Here is a 13337-nt window from a genome sequence, read left to right on the forward strand (position 1 = left end):
ATGAGAGAAATCACAAGTAGATGGAGAGGCAGGCAGAGAGAGAGAGAGAGGGAAGCAGGCTCCCTGCCGAGCAGAGAGCCCGATGCGGGACTCGATCCCAGGACCCTGAGATCATGACCTGAGCCGAAGGCAGCGGCTTAACCCACTGAGCCACCCAGGCACCCATCCTGCAGATGTTTTATTGCATTAAACATGTCCTAATTGCCCACATTTGTAAGCACAGATTTCTACATAACAGGCAAGCATTTGCAGGTACTTCCAGATTTTGCTATTTTGCCAGTGGATCCGAACTTCAGGATCTTCCCTGTTTGCACAAGACTCGAAATCTAAAGTTTGATTATATAAGAAAAATGCAAGTCCGGCTAGTGACACAGACTCTCTGAAACTATTAGAGTGTAAGACATAAACCAGAAGAAATCTGTGAAGATCCTATTTAGAAAGGAATTTAAAATAAAACAAAACGAAACAATAACCCCAACAACTTCTATTACAGAAAATTTCAAACTTTATTTATTACAAAAATAAAGAGAACACTACAGGGAACGCCCACTCTGCTTAAACACACGAGCACCCAGGGCTAACCTTATTTCATCTATATTCCTCCTTTAAAAATGAGTTATTTTGGGGCACCTGGGTGACTCAGTCCATGAAGCGTCTGCCTTCGGTTCAGGTTATGATCCCAGGGTCCTGGGATCGAGTCCCAAATCCAGCTTCCAGCTCAGCGGGGAGTCTGCCTTTCCCTCTCCCTCCTGCCTCGCTGATAGTGCTTTCTCTCCCTACCTCTCTTTCTCTCTCTCAAAACAAAACAAAATAAAACAAAAAAACAAACCCAAACCCCCCCCAAAAACAAAAAAAATTAAAATAAAAGAAATAAATAAAAGTGAGTTATTTTTTAATGTTCCTGCAAATGAAGAACAATGTAAGTAAGTAAGCTCAATCTAGAAAAGGCATTCTCCCCAGGGCGCTCTGTTCTCTCTCTCTGATACTGGGAGCTCTAACAGTAGGTAAATAGGTCTATTTAATGGACGTTCATTAAGGCCGACTTCTCTTTCCACAGGAAGTAGCCATTTAAAAAATGGAGGCAGGAAAGATTTTTCTGGAAAAGTTATCTTTCATGATTTGGTATCTAGTACATTTAGAATGACAAAAAAATTAAAAAAAAATAACATGCTCTTAATTCAAGTTCTTAGTTGACTTTTGCTTTTTTGGTAAGGAAAAATTTCCACCTTCTAATTTATCTGAATATCCTCCCTGTCAGTGAGAGCTGAAGTTCACTGTATTGTCTTATTCTTGGGCATTCTGCAACACTCAAGATAACTGAATCACCTTTTGTTCCGTGGAAGTGTGACTCATTAGCGGCCACTGTTTTCACTAGTTATTTTGCTGAATAAAGAGCTCTGATAGGTTAGTGAGAAAGAGTCAATCATAATTACTGGGTGAGAGTGATATATTGGTCATTAACTTTCTAGTCCTTTGCAACGGCTTATTTCTCTATAGCTTGGTATTACTAACAGTATCTCAGTTGAAGAAACATAGGAAAATGAGCTTGTTAAGACAGGTATCAGGCAAAAATACATCCCTCTAGAAGACTTGAACTCCACGTCATTAAGAGTGATGATTTCTTGGGGATTTTGTCCTTTGTACAACGAATGGAGACTTTTCATTTACTTATTTGAAAAATATTATTTTAAATGTTCCTTACAAATTTCTACCCCCAAATTGAGGTAACAGGAATGTTCATTTCTTGTAGAAATGTAACAGAGTGGAAGATTAATTGGCAAGCCTGTCTTCAACCCATGGTACAGACTAAACACTCTCCTGACGATCCTCTTAAGATCTTGCTCAACACTGAACTCCTTCTGAACAGAAGTTCAGATAAAATATGATTAGGAAGTTCACACGCTTGAATGGCCCGAAGGATACTTGATTCTGTGTGTTAATACACATTAGAGCACAGCATCATCACCTGCTACACGCCAAATGTTTGACAGCCAGACAAACAACATTTACAGGGCAGTACTGAGTTAGAAAAAGGAGAGTGAATAGCACTGTCACGTTATGTAAAAACCAAGGTAAGGGGGGTTTCAGCCGCTTCAGAGGAGGAATTCCTGTCACGGGTGTACCCATCTACAACATCCGGGGTGTTCTGATTTCAGATAACCTGCATCCGTTTCCAGCTTGATTAACAAAGGCCAGGTCTGTTATGGAAAGGGATAGGTTGCTTATTTCCTGACAGCTTACGTACCAAATCTCTGGGATACGTACACTTCTTTAATGTTGAAAGATCCACTTGCGTAATTACTGCCAGTGTGCTTTTATGAGGTAAAGTTAAATCAATATGGGCATTTGGGGAGTTTGTGGAGACTTTACATTATGGGATGCTTTACTCCCTTTCCAAGAAAAACAAAAGCAGGAGAACTTCCTCAGATGAACTATGAAACGAGGCATGAGGAGGAGTTGGGACATAAAAGATAGTGAGCATGCGATTTCAATTTCCTGGTTTTGAGAATCAGCGTAATTACCCAAGGTGTTACTGTTGAGAAAGGGGGTGATGTGTATACCAGACTTCTCTGTACTGTTTTTCCAGGAGTGTTTGATTATTTCAAAATAAAGTCTTAATGAAAGATGTGGGGGCCGCACATTTCATGACATTTAAACAACACAGCTCAGAGAACATTCATGGCTAGTGGGGGAGGGGCACCAGAGAAAGACACGTCACTGAATAGAACAGTAACTCTGAAGTCAGACCCGGTGCTGTGCTTTTGCTCTGCTACTTAGGAGATGTATGCCACAGACAAGTACGTTTTTTAAATCCTAAGTCTGAGCTTCTTCATCTGTAAAAGGGGGATACCATCCCCCTTGTGAGGTGATGATGACTTCCATCCCCCAGGAGTTTTACTATAGAAGGGAATCTGCTCTTTCTCCTTCCATAGGTCAGAATGCTCCTGACTCCCGCTGCAAACACACTCAGGTGGTCGATTTCTTTCTCCGACAGGAGAAGAATATGTTTAAATGCTCCACATCAAGAAAAGAGCTTACTTACCAACTTCATCCTGAATCTCCTCAGCCACAGCAGGCACGTTGTAGAGCAGGGAGAGGGACTGGTTCATGCGCTCGTAGATCACACGGAGATGCGTCATCACCTGCCAGAAAGGGCGACAGCTCCAGGTAAGCCATCTTTGTAACAGGGAAAAGTTGCTTTCCTTACCAAGCACTGCAGACAGATACAAACTTCCAAAATAAAACGGACAAAACTCTGCTGGAACTTGTGACCTGAAAGGTCATCCTATTTTTCTTGTTCTCCCATTCTCTATTTTCGAACTTTAGAGCTGCTTTAACTTCCCATTGTACTGTATGCTTGCAGCCATACTTACAAAGCCAACCAAAAAGAGCATTTTTGGTTCCGAATATTTAGGGTCCCTAAATAACCCCTAATGCTCTACATATATTTTTGTGCAAATTTTTCAAAAGATAGGACCATATTTCAATTTGACTGGAAATTTCTTTCATTCTATCTATCCATCCATCCAACTATCTTTTTACTTAAAATTCTCCTATTTAAGGTAATGTAAAATTTCAGATTCCCAGAGTTAGATCTCGTTTGTCAACCTTTGGGGATGGAAATAAAACCCATGATTACGGGGCCTCATTTAGGCTCACATTATCTCTAAGCCTTGTGGTAGCAGTGGAGTTTATGATCGCCTGTCACAAGTTAGCTGAACCAATTTTAGAGGTTTTGGCTGACACAACTTTTGTTGTCTTCACTTTAGTCATCAGAGTTTTAAAGGGTTCCTTAAGAATTGGCAGGAGAGGACACTTAAGATGTATGTATTTTTTATTTTCATCAATCAGAAAATGTCAAACCATATGTTGGTCTAAGACAAGCCTTTAGCATTTACCAGACATTAAAGAACTCTTGCTATAAAGGTAAGTACCCACAGGAAGGCTGCAAAAACCTAAAGATCTAACTGAAAGGGCAAGGCCACTGGACTGTCCAGGCTGCATACAGCGACCCACTCTGCGTTTACCTGTGACCGGATCTGAGCAGCTTTCTTTGGATCCACCATGCGCACGTGCTCAAAATGCTTTAGGGTGTGCTGCCTGTCTTTCTGCTCGGCACGGACATACTTCTTTAGCATGTTGAACACATGACGAGGCTGTTGTGGGGAAAAACAAAACAAAACTACTTTCACTTTTGTGCAAACTACTACTTATTCCAGGAGCTGTGCGTCAGAGGTCCCACGAACTCATTGCAGAACATGAAAGGACTGTGAATCACCTTTTTGCAATTCTCCCACTACTTTCTTAATGGGTAATTACTTAGTTGATTGGCTATTTTTCATTTCGACAAGAGCATTTAGCATTTGACATATATAATGACTGTCCTTAAGCAGCATTTGCTTTTTAAATGGCAGTATTCTGCTGCAGAGAGATGATTTTGGATCTGTCATATTTAAGTTAGGTCCTTCCCCGAATACACGGGGGCATATATGAGACACATTTCTACAGGCACAGTCTTCATGGTTATCTCAATGGTAACACTGCAAAAATAGTCCCATCGCCAGGAAGCATATAAAAATATAATAATCAGGGGCACCTGGGTGGCTTAGTGGGTTAAGCCTCTGCCTTCGGCTCAGGATCCCAGAATCCTGGGATCAAGCCCCATGTTGGGCTCTCTGCTCAGCAGGGAGCCTGCTTCCCCCTCTTGATGCCTGCCTCTCTGCCTACTTGTGATCTCTCTCTCTCTGTTAAAAAAAAAAAAAAATTATATATAAAATAATCAAAATGAGAAAACAGACGAAAACTACTCATTTGTAGACCAAGGAGTAACTGATAAGCTTTAAGATACAGTATACTTTCCCAAGAGCAAGGCCAGTAAGAAACTGTAGTTATTTTACTTTTAAATTTAATTCAATTCTTTCTGCACCAGATTCTAATTCTTTCAGCAACAATTAAGTTTCTTTAGCGCTTCTATTTTTCTTCTAATTGGTTCTATTTCATTTTTAATCTAATAAAAAAGGACAAACACTCCTTTGTCTTAAATGATTCCATTGCTACAGGTATGCTACTATGTATGTAAAATGATTTCCAAAGGTACACATTTCTTCATCATGAAGACAAACAAACAAACAAATCCCTATGAAAGCTCATGTCAGACAAAAAACGTGGCCATTTGGGCAAAACCAGTTATTATTAGCTAGGTCACGGGCACCTTGAATGCTAGTTGGAAGGTGTGGAATTTATTTCCAGAGATGGTCTGTTGGGGGTAGCGTGAAGGCTGTAGTATTCTATGGGATGTCCCTCCCCTTCTCCTTCGGTTAACTTAGGGGTCACCTCCCTGACATCACAGGTAAAAACGGTATCTTTTTTTGGTGCTCCCATGAAATGCTATGTATATCTCCATTATTGCACTTAACACAGTCTAATAAATTATTTATGTTTCTGACTGCTTTCTTCAACTGTAAGACCCTTAAGGGCCAGATTTGGTTTTTCTCAGGAATCACAGTACCCAGTGCCTGACTCAGAAAGGGTGACTTGCTTGCTTTATGCTTTCCACAGATGACATTCCTATACTTAAGAAAGCAAATATTCACAAGAAAATAAACCTGTGCTCATCTGCCTTATTTCTTTTACCCTACAAGAAATGTGCTTCCCCATAATTCCAAAAAAGGCAGATATTGCAGCTGGAAACCTAGCTTTTGGCAACACATTATTATAATTCTCATTTGTACTCTGAAATCTAGCTGAATCTACAAATCAGAGAATGACCTTTTAAACCCTAAAAGAAGAAAAGTAGTAAAACAGATAACAGTTGACAAGCTGTATCGATTATATTTCTATATTTAAAAGATGACTGGTTTAAAGGCAGGCTGTTATTGAATGTGATGGATCTCTTATATGAAGGATTGCGCAGGCAGGAGATGACATACCCTTGATCCTTGCTTGTTACTCGACAGCAAGGCCTACACAATTCTCCCTCTAGTTCTATTACAACAATACCTCCAAGGCTGGAGACAGAAAGGGTGACAACTAATTACATGTACATGATGTTCCTGCCCCTGACTGGCTGTATGTGCTTTCTTAGTTGCCCTATTTCACTTTTTTCCCTTGAAAAGGCTTCCCTGTTTTGAGGAAAATGGAATTTTTTCTTTAAAGAGATCACATAAGCAAAAACGCTTCAGTTCAACCTAAGGATTGCTTTCATCCTATCTGTCTGTCTCTCTGCAGCCAGTCACCTATGAATGTTCCTCTAAGGCTTTCCATCCTGAAATGATGGTCACGGCCAAGTGTGTGCAGCAGAACGTAGACTCCAGGCTGACCTTGGCATTACATTAAATCTGAATCTCCAATTAAAGAATGGGGGGGGGGGGGATGCCTGCGTGGCTCAGTTGGTTAAAGAATGGGGGGGGGGAATTTCTGATAACTAGCATTTGAGTCTCCCCGTTCCTCTTCTACTATCAGCAAAAACAGCACAAACTCCCACTTGCAAGTAACTATTTTTAACACCAATTTTAAAATGTACGTGAGAGTCCTCAAATTATCTAGGCCTCAATTTTCTTCTCTGTGCAATTCAGATAACAATATTTTTCATATAGAGCACCCTGAGTATTAAAAATATATATATAAAAAATATAAAATATATATATATATATAAACATGTATAAAAAAACATTAAAAATGTTCTGTGTTGGGGACCTAGGTGGCTCAGTCAGTAGAACATCTGACATAAGCTCCTCAGGTCATGATCTCAGGGTCCTAGGATGGAGCTCCACATAGGGCTCTCTGCTCAGCAGGGACCTGGCTTCCTCCTCTCCAATCCCAACCACTACTCCTGCCCTTTCTCTCTCAAATAAATAAATAAATAAATTTTCCCATCAACCTTATGACTAGGCTTTTAGGATAGATAAAAAAAGCACCAAGAAGCTAAGCTTGAGGGCTATGTGGCTTGTTACACAGCTAGTCACAGAGCTGGTCCTGGGATACAGTGAGAACAGGTAATCCAACTCTGGCTCTCAAACCTGGTGTCTTGATCCCCATGTGATCCTGCCTTTTAAAGAAACTCTAACAAGGACCAAGGTAAAGACAGTTTCAAAAATTAACTTACAGAGTTGAAAACAAAGCAATAACTGAGTGGTTAGAAATGAGCCTGTTCTAGGAGACCTTGCCTGAGTATCTAGTGCTTATATGTTCAGTCTTCGGGGACATGATAACACTCGCTCTTTCCACGTACAGAAGACCATCCAGATTAAGCTTATTTACTCTCTCATCTGCTGTCCTTGGTTTCTGGCACTCTACTCTGGGGAGGTGAAACAGCAAGAGAGGACTGTCCTTTGGCAATCTGTTTAGGATTACTAGAAAATGATAAAAGGTATTATAGTTAAAAGTTAGGCTTTTGTGCCATGCTGTGGATTCTAGTTCTAAAGCCATCCTTCTCATCTATTAAGAAGGATAATTAAATGCTGAATGTGTTCACATGTGTAAAATCGCTTATCTTATTTAATACCAATATTTTCTTCATTTCAGAAATATATTCCTAACTTCCGCCATCAAATCCCTAGAGCTTGACAATGAAACGGTAGCACACCAGGATCTCATGATTCCCCAGGCCCTCACATGTTCCTACCAGGGAACAAAGCTCCTGCCAGGATAACGAGTCCTAAGAGCCCATTGTAAGCTATGACCTCATCAGTGTTTATATGAGCTCAGATACACGTGATGTGTGTGTCTAATACAAACATCAGCCTTTTTCTTCCTAATGCCTACGCCTCGGGACACGAGATAATTCAGGAACACATTACCATGAGCCTCAATAAATGAATTACATGGTTCTCCTTGGCTGATTTATTCATGCAAACACATTTCTAAGAATTATGCTTAGAAGTGGAAACAAAAATCAGATTAGCTCTTATGGTGGAGTAGGCAGATAAATCATACCAAATAAAATGGCAGTTATGTCTACACCTTGGCAACAAATATTATTTTTAGGTAACAAGGAAAAACAGGTAACATTTCCCTATGCTTTTATATTTTTCATTTGTTCTATGTTTAAAAAAAAAGGGTGAGGGCCCTGTCTTTGGTATATGACTCATGCATATTTCAATCAATTAAAGAAGTAATTGTTTTTAGCACTTTTAGCCAGAATATAGAATTACCAAGGCTTAAAACTAGACATCACTAGAGGTGTACCATATTCACATACTGTAGAATAACAGGGAATCTCTTAGGGCATTTTATTTCATGATGCTAGGGCAAAGATAAGTTGCTTAAAATTTTAATTAAAAAACATAGTAATATTCACAACAGAATAAGAGAAGAAAATGTGCCTGGGATCTCTACAGAAATGTATTCTCTTGAAGTAAATGGTATCACTGCTGTCATGATAGTTACAGTTAAGACAAGATTGTTCATGTGGTTACAAAAATGATTAAGAATTCAGTGGCTCAAACATATTGATAGTACGCAGAGTTTAAGAAACATGTTTTTAACATCTATGCATATACTTTCCATTATTCTCAAGTCTTTAAATCTTCTAGTAACTAGTAATAACGTTTTTTCCTGCCAAATTTCCCCTATTTTACAATTTAGATAGAGTATGTATTCACACTACCATCTGATTCTACTGGTATTGGATGGCTAATCTTATTATTAAAATTTATTGCAAAGAACAGAGAAAATACAAGGAAAAGATCTGCCCCAGGGGGGCTAATTACATCCAATCCTTTTTTATTATCACTATTGTTTCTGAGTGTTTAGCCCATAATAACAAAGTATCTATTTGCATCTGATCTGACATTTTTCATTTGGCACTAGTATCCCTTCACTATTCACACTGCATTTAAAACAATCATTTCAATAAGAATTTCTTAAAGGATTAAGGCTGGGTATTACTAAAATGATTAGACTTCTTACTAAAATGGATTAGACTTAATCTAAAATAGAAGATTTACCTTTGGAACATTAATCACTTTCCTTTCTTGGAACACGGTCATAGGCTATCTCTAGCCACTGGCACAGTTCCTGGCACAATTTGGTTGCTAAAAATGTTTATTAATTAAATTAATGAATAACCCAGAGCTGAATGTGATTTCACAAATAGTGCCAGTAGCAAAATATATCTTTTGTGGTATCTGAGTTGTCAATAAGCATCTTTCCACTAAGATGAATTCCCAATTTTCATGAAACATACTGATTTTCCAGCCCCACTTGATCTAACTATCCAGGGTGCTGGATTCCTTCAGGAAGCATTTTCAAACTACTATCAGTCAGAATTCACTTCATCAATTTCAAAAGATGACATAGCTTATCTTCTTATGGCTTGGGTTTTGATGTCAGGCTGATGTAAATAATTTTGAAGGGAATTTCATGGCTTTTCCCTATAAAAGACATTTTATTTTTATATTTTATTTTATTATTTTTAAAATATTTTATTTATTTATTTATCAGAGAGAGAGAGAGAGACAGCACAAGCAGAGGGAACAGCAGCCAGAGGAAGAGGCAGGCTCCCAGGACCCTGGGATCATGACCCGAGCCAAAGACAGACGTTCAACCAACTGAGCCATCTAGGCATTCCTATAAAATACATTTTTAAAAAAAATTAATTTACCGTGTTTCAAATGTATTGTCTTTTCATTTTTTTTTTTTTTTAAATGCAGTTTCAGGGCCGCCTGTGGCTCAGTTGTTAGGTGTCTACCTTCGGCTCAGGGTGTGATCCCTGGGTCCTGGGTTAGAGCCCTGTACCGGGCTCCCTTGCTGGGAGGGAAGCCTGCTTCTCCTTCTCTCACTCCCTCTGCTTGTGTTCCCACCTTGCTGTCTCTCTCTGTCAAATAAATAAAATCTTTAAAAAACAAAACAAAACAAAAAAATAAAATGCAACTTCATATGTTTGGTACTCCTGGGCTTGGGGTCACACATTTAACTGATTCAATGTCAATCATGTCTGAATGTGTAGCTTTTAATTGCACAGTTCAGGTGGGAGGTATATTAAAACATGACTAATTGGCGCTATTGTTCCATTCTGTAGCTTCATTCTTGATCTGGAAATCAGGCATCTTAACATAATAGACACTTATGTCTTAAACCATTCCTGAGGAGAGAGAACGGTATGTCATGAGCCTTTAAAAGCCTTAAGTGTAATCCCACCGCGGAGAAGGAAATAAATGAATCACTTTATGAGGAGCAACCTAACCTTTCCAGGTCACTAGGGACTTATTCAGAAAGCCTTCTCCTGAGAATTAACTTGCATCCCAGTGGTTTCCAGCCCTGTAACTAGGAAAGATAATCACCTATCAAGAAAACGCAAATCTTGGGGCGCCTGGGTGGCTCAGTGGATTGGGCCGCTGCCTTCGGCTCGGGTCACCATCTCAGTGTCCTGGGATCGAGCCCCGCATCGGGCTCTCTGCTCAGCAGGGAGCCTGCTTCCCCCTCTGTCTCTGCCTGCCTCTCTGCCTACTTGTGATCTCTCTCTCTGTCAAATAAAATAAATGAAATCTTTAAAAAAAAAAAAAAAGAAAAGAAAAGAAAAGAAAACGCAAATCTCTTTCCACAAATAGGTGCAAAGCCATTATTTTCATAGTTCTACATCTTGGATTTCAAAAAATCTTAAAAAAATTTTTTTTATTCTCAAAAAGGATTTTATTTATTTATGGGTGTGTGTGTGTGTGTGTGTGTGAGAGAGAGAGAGAAAGAGATAGAGAGAAAGAGAGAGAACAAGCAGGGGGCGTGGCAGGCAGAGGGAGAGAAAAAAAAAGGAGGGAGCCAGATGCCCGGCCTGACTCCAGGACCTTAAGATCATGACCTCAGCTGAAGGCAGACGTTTAATCCAGTGAGCCACCCAGGTGCCCTGGATTTCAAGAAATCTTAAGCATGTAAATGTAAAATGTATACATTTCTGTGCAAGTTAAAAAAAAAACAAAAACCACTCTAACGAGTTAAACCTTTTTCTGCTGGACATGGTCTCAGTTATGCCAGGTCATAGGGTAGCTCTATTTTCAACTTTCTGAGGAACCTCTGTACTTTTCCAGAGTGGCTGCACCAGCTTGCATTCCCACCAACAGTGTAGGAGGGTTCCCCTTTCTCCGCATCCTCACCAACATCTGTTGTTTCCTGACTTGTTAATTTTAGCCATTCTGACTGGTGTGAGGTGGTATCTCATTGAGATTTTGATTTGTATTTCCCTGATGCTGAGTGATGGTAAGCACTTTTTCATGTGTCTGTTGACCATGTCGATGGCTTTAACCCACTGAGCCACCCAGGTGCCCCCTTATATGCATTTTTAACTACAGAAACCACATATGTGCTCTTCTGATGAAAGAAATGTGGATGGATTTTGTATTGAACTTTAAAATTTTAGCTCAACTCCTAGCTCTAAAGACGAACATGGCTGTGATCCAGAGGTTCCCATGGATGTTTCCCTGAATGACTTTTTTCCTCCAGGTTTTTTCTTTCAACAGTGGGGGTGCCTGTAAAATGCTAAAATTCTAAGGGCCAAAGTTTATTTTGCCCCTTTGGCCCTTTGGCCCTAGTAACTAACATGATGTTAAAAAAAAAACAAAAAAACACCAACTCCCTGAAACCCATGTGTAATTCTGTGTGTGTCTGCGTATGTGTTTCTTGGGAGATGATCCCAAGTTGCTGTCTGTTCTAACAGGGTAGATGTCTGTAACAAGCCCAGCAGGTAAGGGCAGGTAATGACCCGTGGATCATTAAATAATGTGTTAGCATGCATTTGTCAAAAAAAATGAAGTATTTATGTTTTCATAATGGGTTCTGATTTTGAAGGATGAAATGAAAACAAGACATCAACATATTAATCTGTACATGTGACCTATGCTGGAATGAGAGAGGACATCCCGGTGCTGCATGTTTTGATGATATCTAATGAAGAGCTATTTTGACTTCAAAGGCAGTGATGAAACAGGGCTCTGCGGTGGAGCGAATCTAGTGATGACTATGGACTCAGAGGCACAGGACAGCTTTCACACTAATGCTTTTCCTACATGCTTCATCATTTTATTTTTTTTAATTTTTTTTAAGATTTTTATTTTTTATTTTGAAAGAGTGAGAGAGAGCACAAGAGAGCTCAGTTAGGAGGCAGAGGAAGAGGGAGAGAGAAAATCTCAAAAGAATTCCACACTGAGCACAGAGCCCAATGTGGAACTGTGGGCCTCAATCTCACAACCCTGAGGTCATGACTTGAGCCAAAATCAAGAGTTGGATGCTCAACTGACTGAGCTACTCAGGCGCCCACCACTTCATAATTTTTTATTTAACTTAATTCAATTAAAAACAGAAAGTACTAGTGTTTCTGGTATATATACTTCCTGTTGGTCTTTAGAAGATCTGTCTGTTGAGCCTGGCAGAGTCAAAGCAAGGTAAGGAGGTCCTATTGAGAGGTTTCCTGAAACACCATACAAACCACTCATTATACGCTATAGGATTTTGCTCAATGAGTGCTGATTCTCCTGTTCTCTTTTCCACTTGTTTGTTACTGGGTCTGTCCTTAAAAGCCCTCAAGTCAACGAGTCTCCTTGTGCTCATCAATTTTAACAAATCTCAACTAAAAATAAATAGATGAATGATGAATGGATGGACAATAAGCATATAAGGTGATTTTCAACACAGCAGTCTTTTTAGGTACTTTTAAGTACTTTGATGTACTTTCAAGTACGTTCAGATCAGCATTACAAAATTTTTGGTGTATTAAAATTTAGAGGGAAGAATGTCTTAAATATCTTGGGACTCATCTGTCTCAGTGCCTTCAACGTTAAGAACTAGGCAAATACTTTTTAACTTATTTACCATCCATTATATTGAGATTCAGATGTCCCATATTTACCTTGGCATGTAGATACATGCTCTCTACACTATTCTATAAATGCCCATATTTCCTTTTTTGACCCGAAGTGATTAGCAGAAAATGAAGAGTGGTAGGGAGAGGGGAGTTTGCAATATCACATGAAAACTTTTTAAAATGGGTAAGTTAAGGACCTCAATTTTGTACCCATTAATTTCTGTCCTTTATTTTCTCCAATGATTTTGCTGCTTCTTATTGAATATTTATTGCCCTGCTGTTAGAAAGGACTTAATCTCCATCCTGGGACAAAAATCACATTCTTTGATGATATATCTCACAAACTATTACATTAACCTTCTACCAAAGAATTTTACGTGGCAGTTTTCCAGAATCTCAGGAAAATTTAACATTTGGTCAAACTAATCAGAAATGAGAAAGGAAAGGAGGTTGGTGCTAAACAAAGTGCCAATTTTTTTCTTCCCCCTCAACCAAATGTTGAGAATCTGAGTGTGAGATATCAGATATAAGAAGGAGACTAATTTTA

General features: G+C 39.2%; 1 protein-coding gene across 6 annotated transcripts in view; it reads right to left on the reverse strand.

The window, feature by feature from the left end:
- Window positions 1-13337, reverse strand: part of APP (amyloid beta precursor protein) — a 262344-nt gene that overhangs the window by 60819 nt on the left and 188188 nt on the right. For all 6 annotated transcript variants that reach the window (XM_059392200.1, XM_059392199.1, XM_059392198.1 and 3 more), the window contains 2 exons: window positions 4029-4157; window positions 3044-3143 (listed from right to left, as the gene is read on the reverse strand). In XM_059392200.1, coding sequence (XP_059248183.1) covers window positions 3044-3143; window positions 4029-4157 — 229 coding nt within the window. The remainder of the gene's footprint in view (window positions 1-3043; window positions 3144-4028; window positions 4158-13337) is intronic.

Source organism: Mustela nigripes, chromosome 2, assembly GCF_022355385.1.
Source record: "Mustela nigripes isolate SB6536 chromosome 2, MUSNIG.SB6536, whole genome shotgun sequence".
Classification (NCBI taxonomy): domain Eukaryota; kingdom Metazoa; phylum Chordata; class Mammalia; order Carnivora; family Mustelidae; genus Mustela; species Mustela nigripes.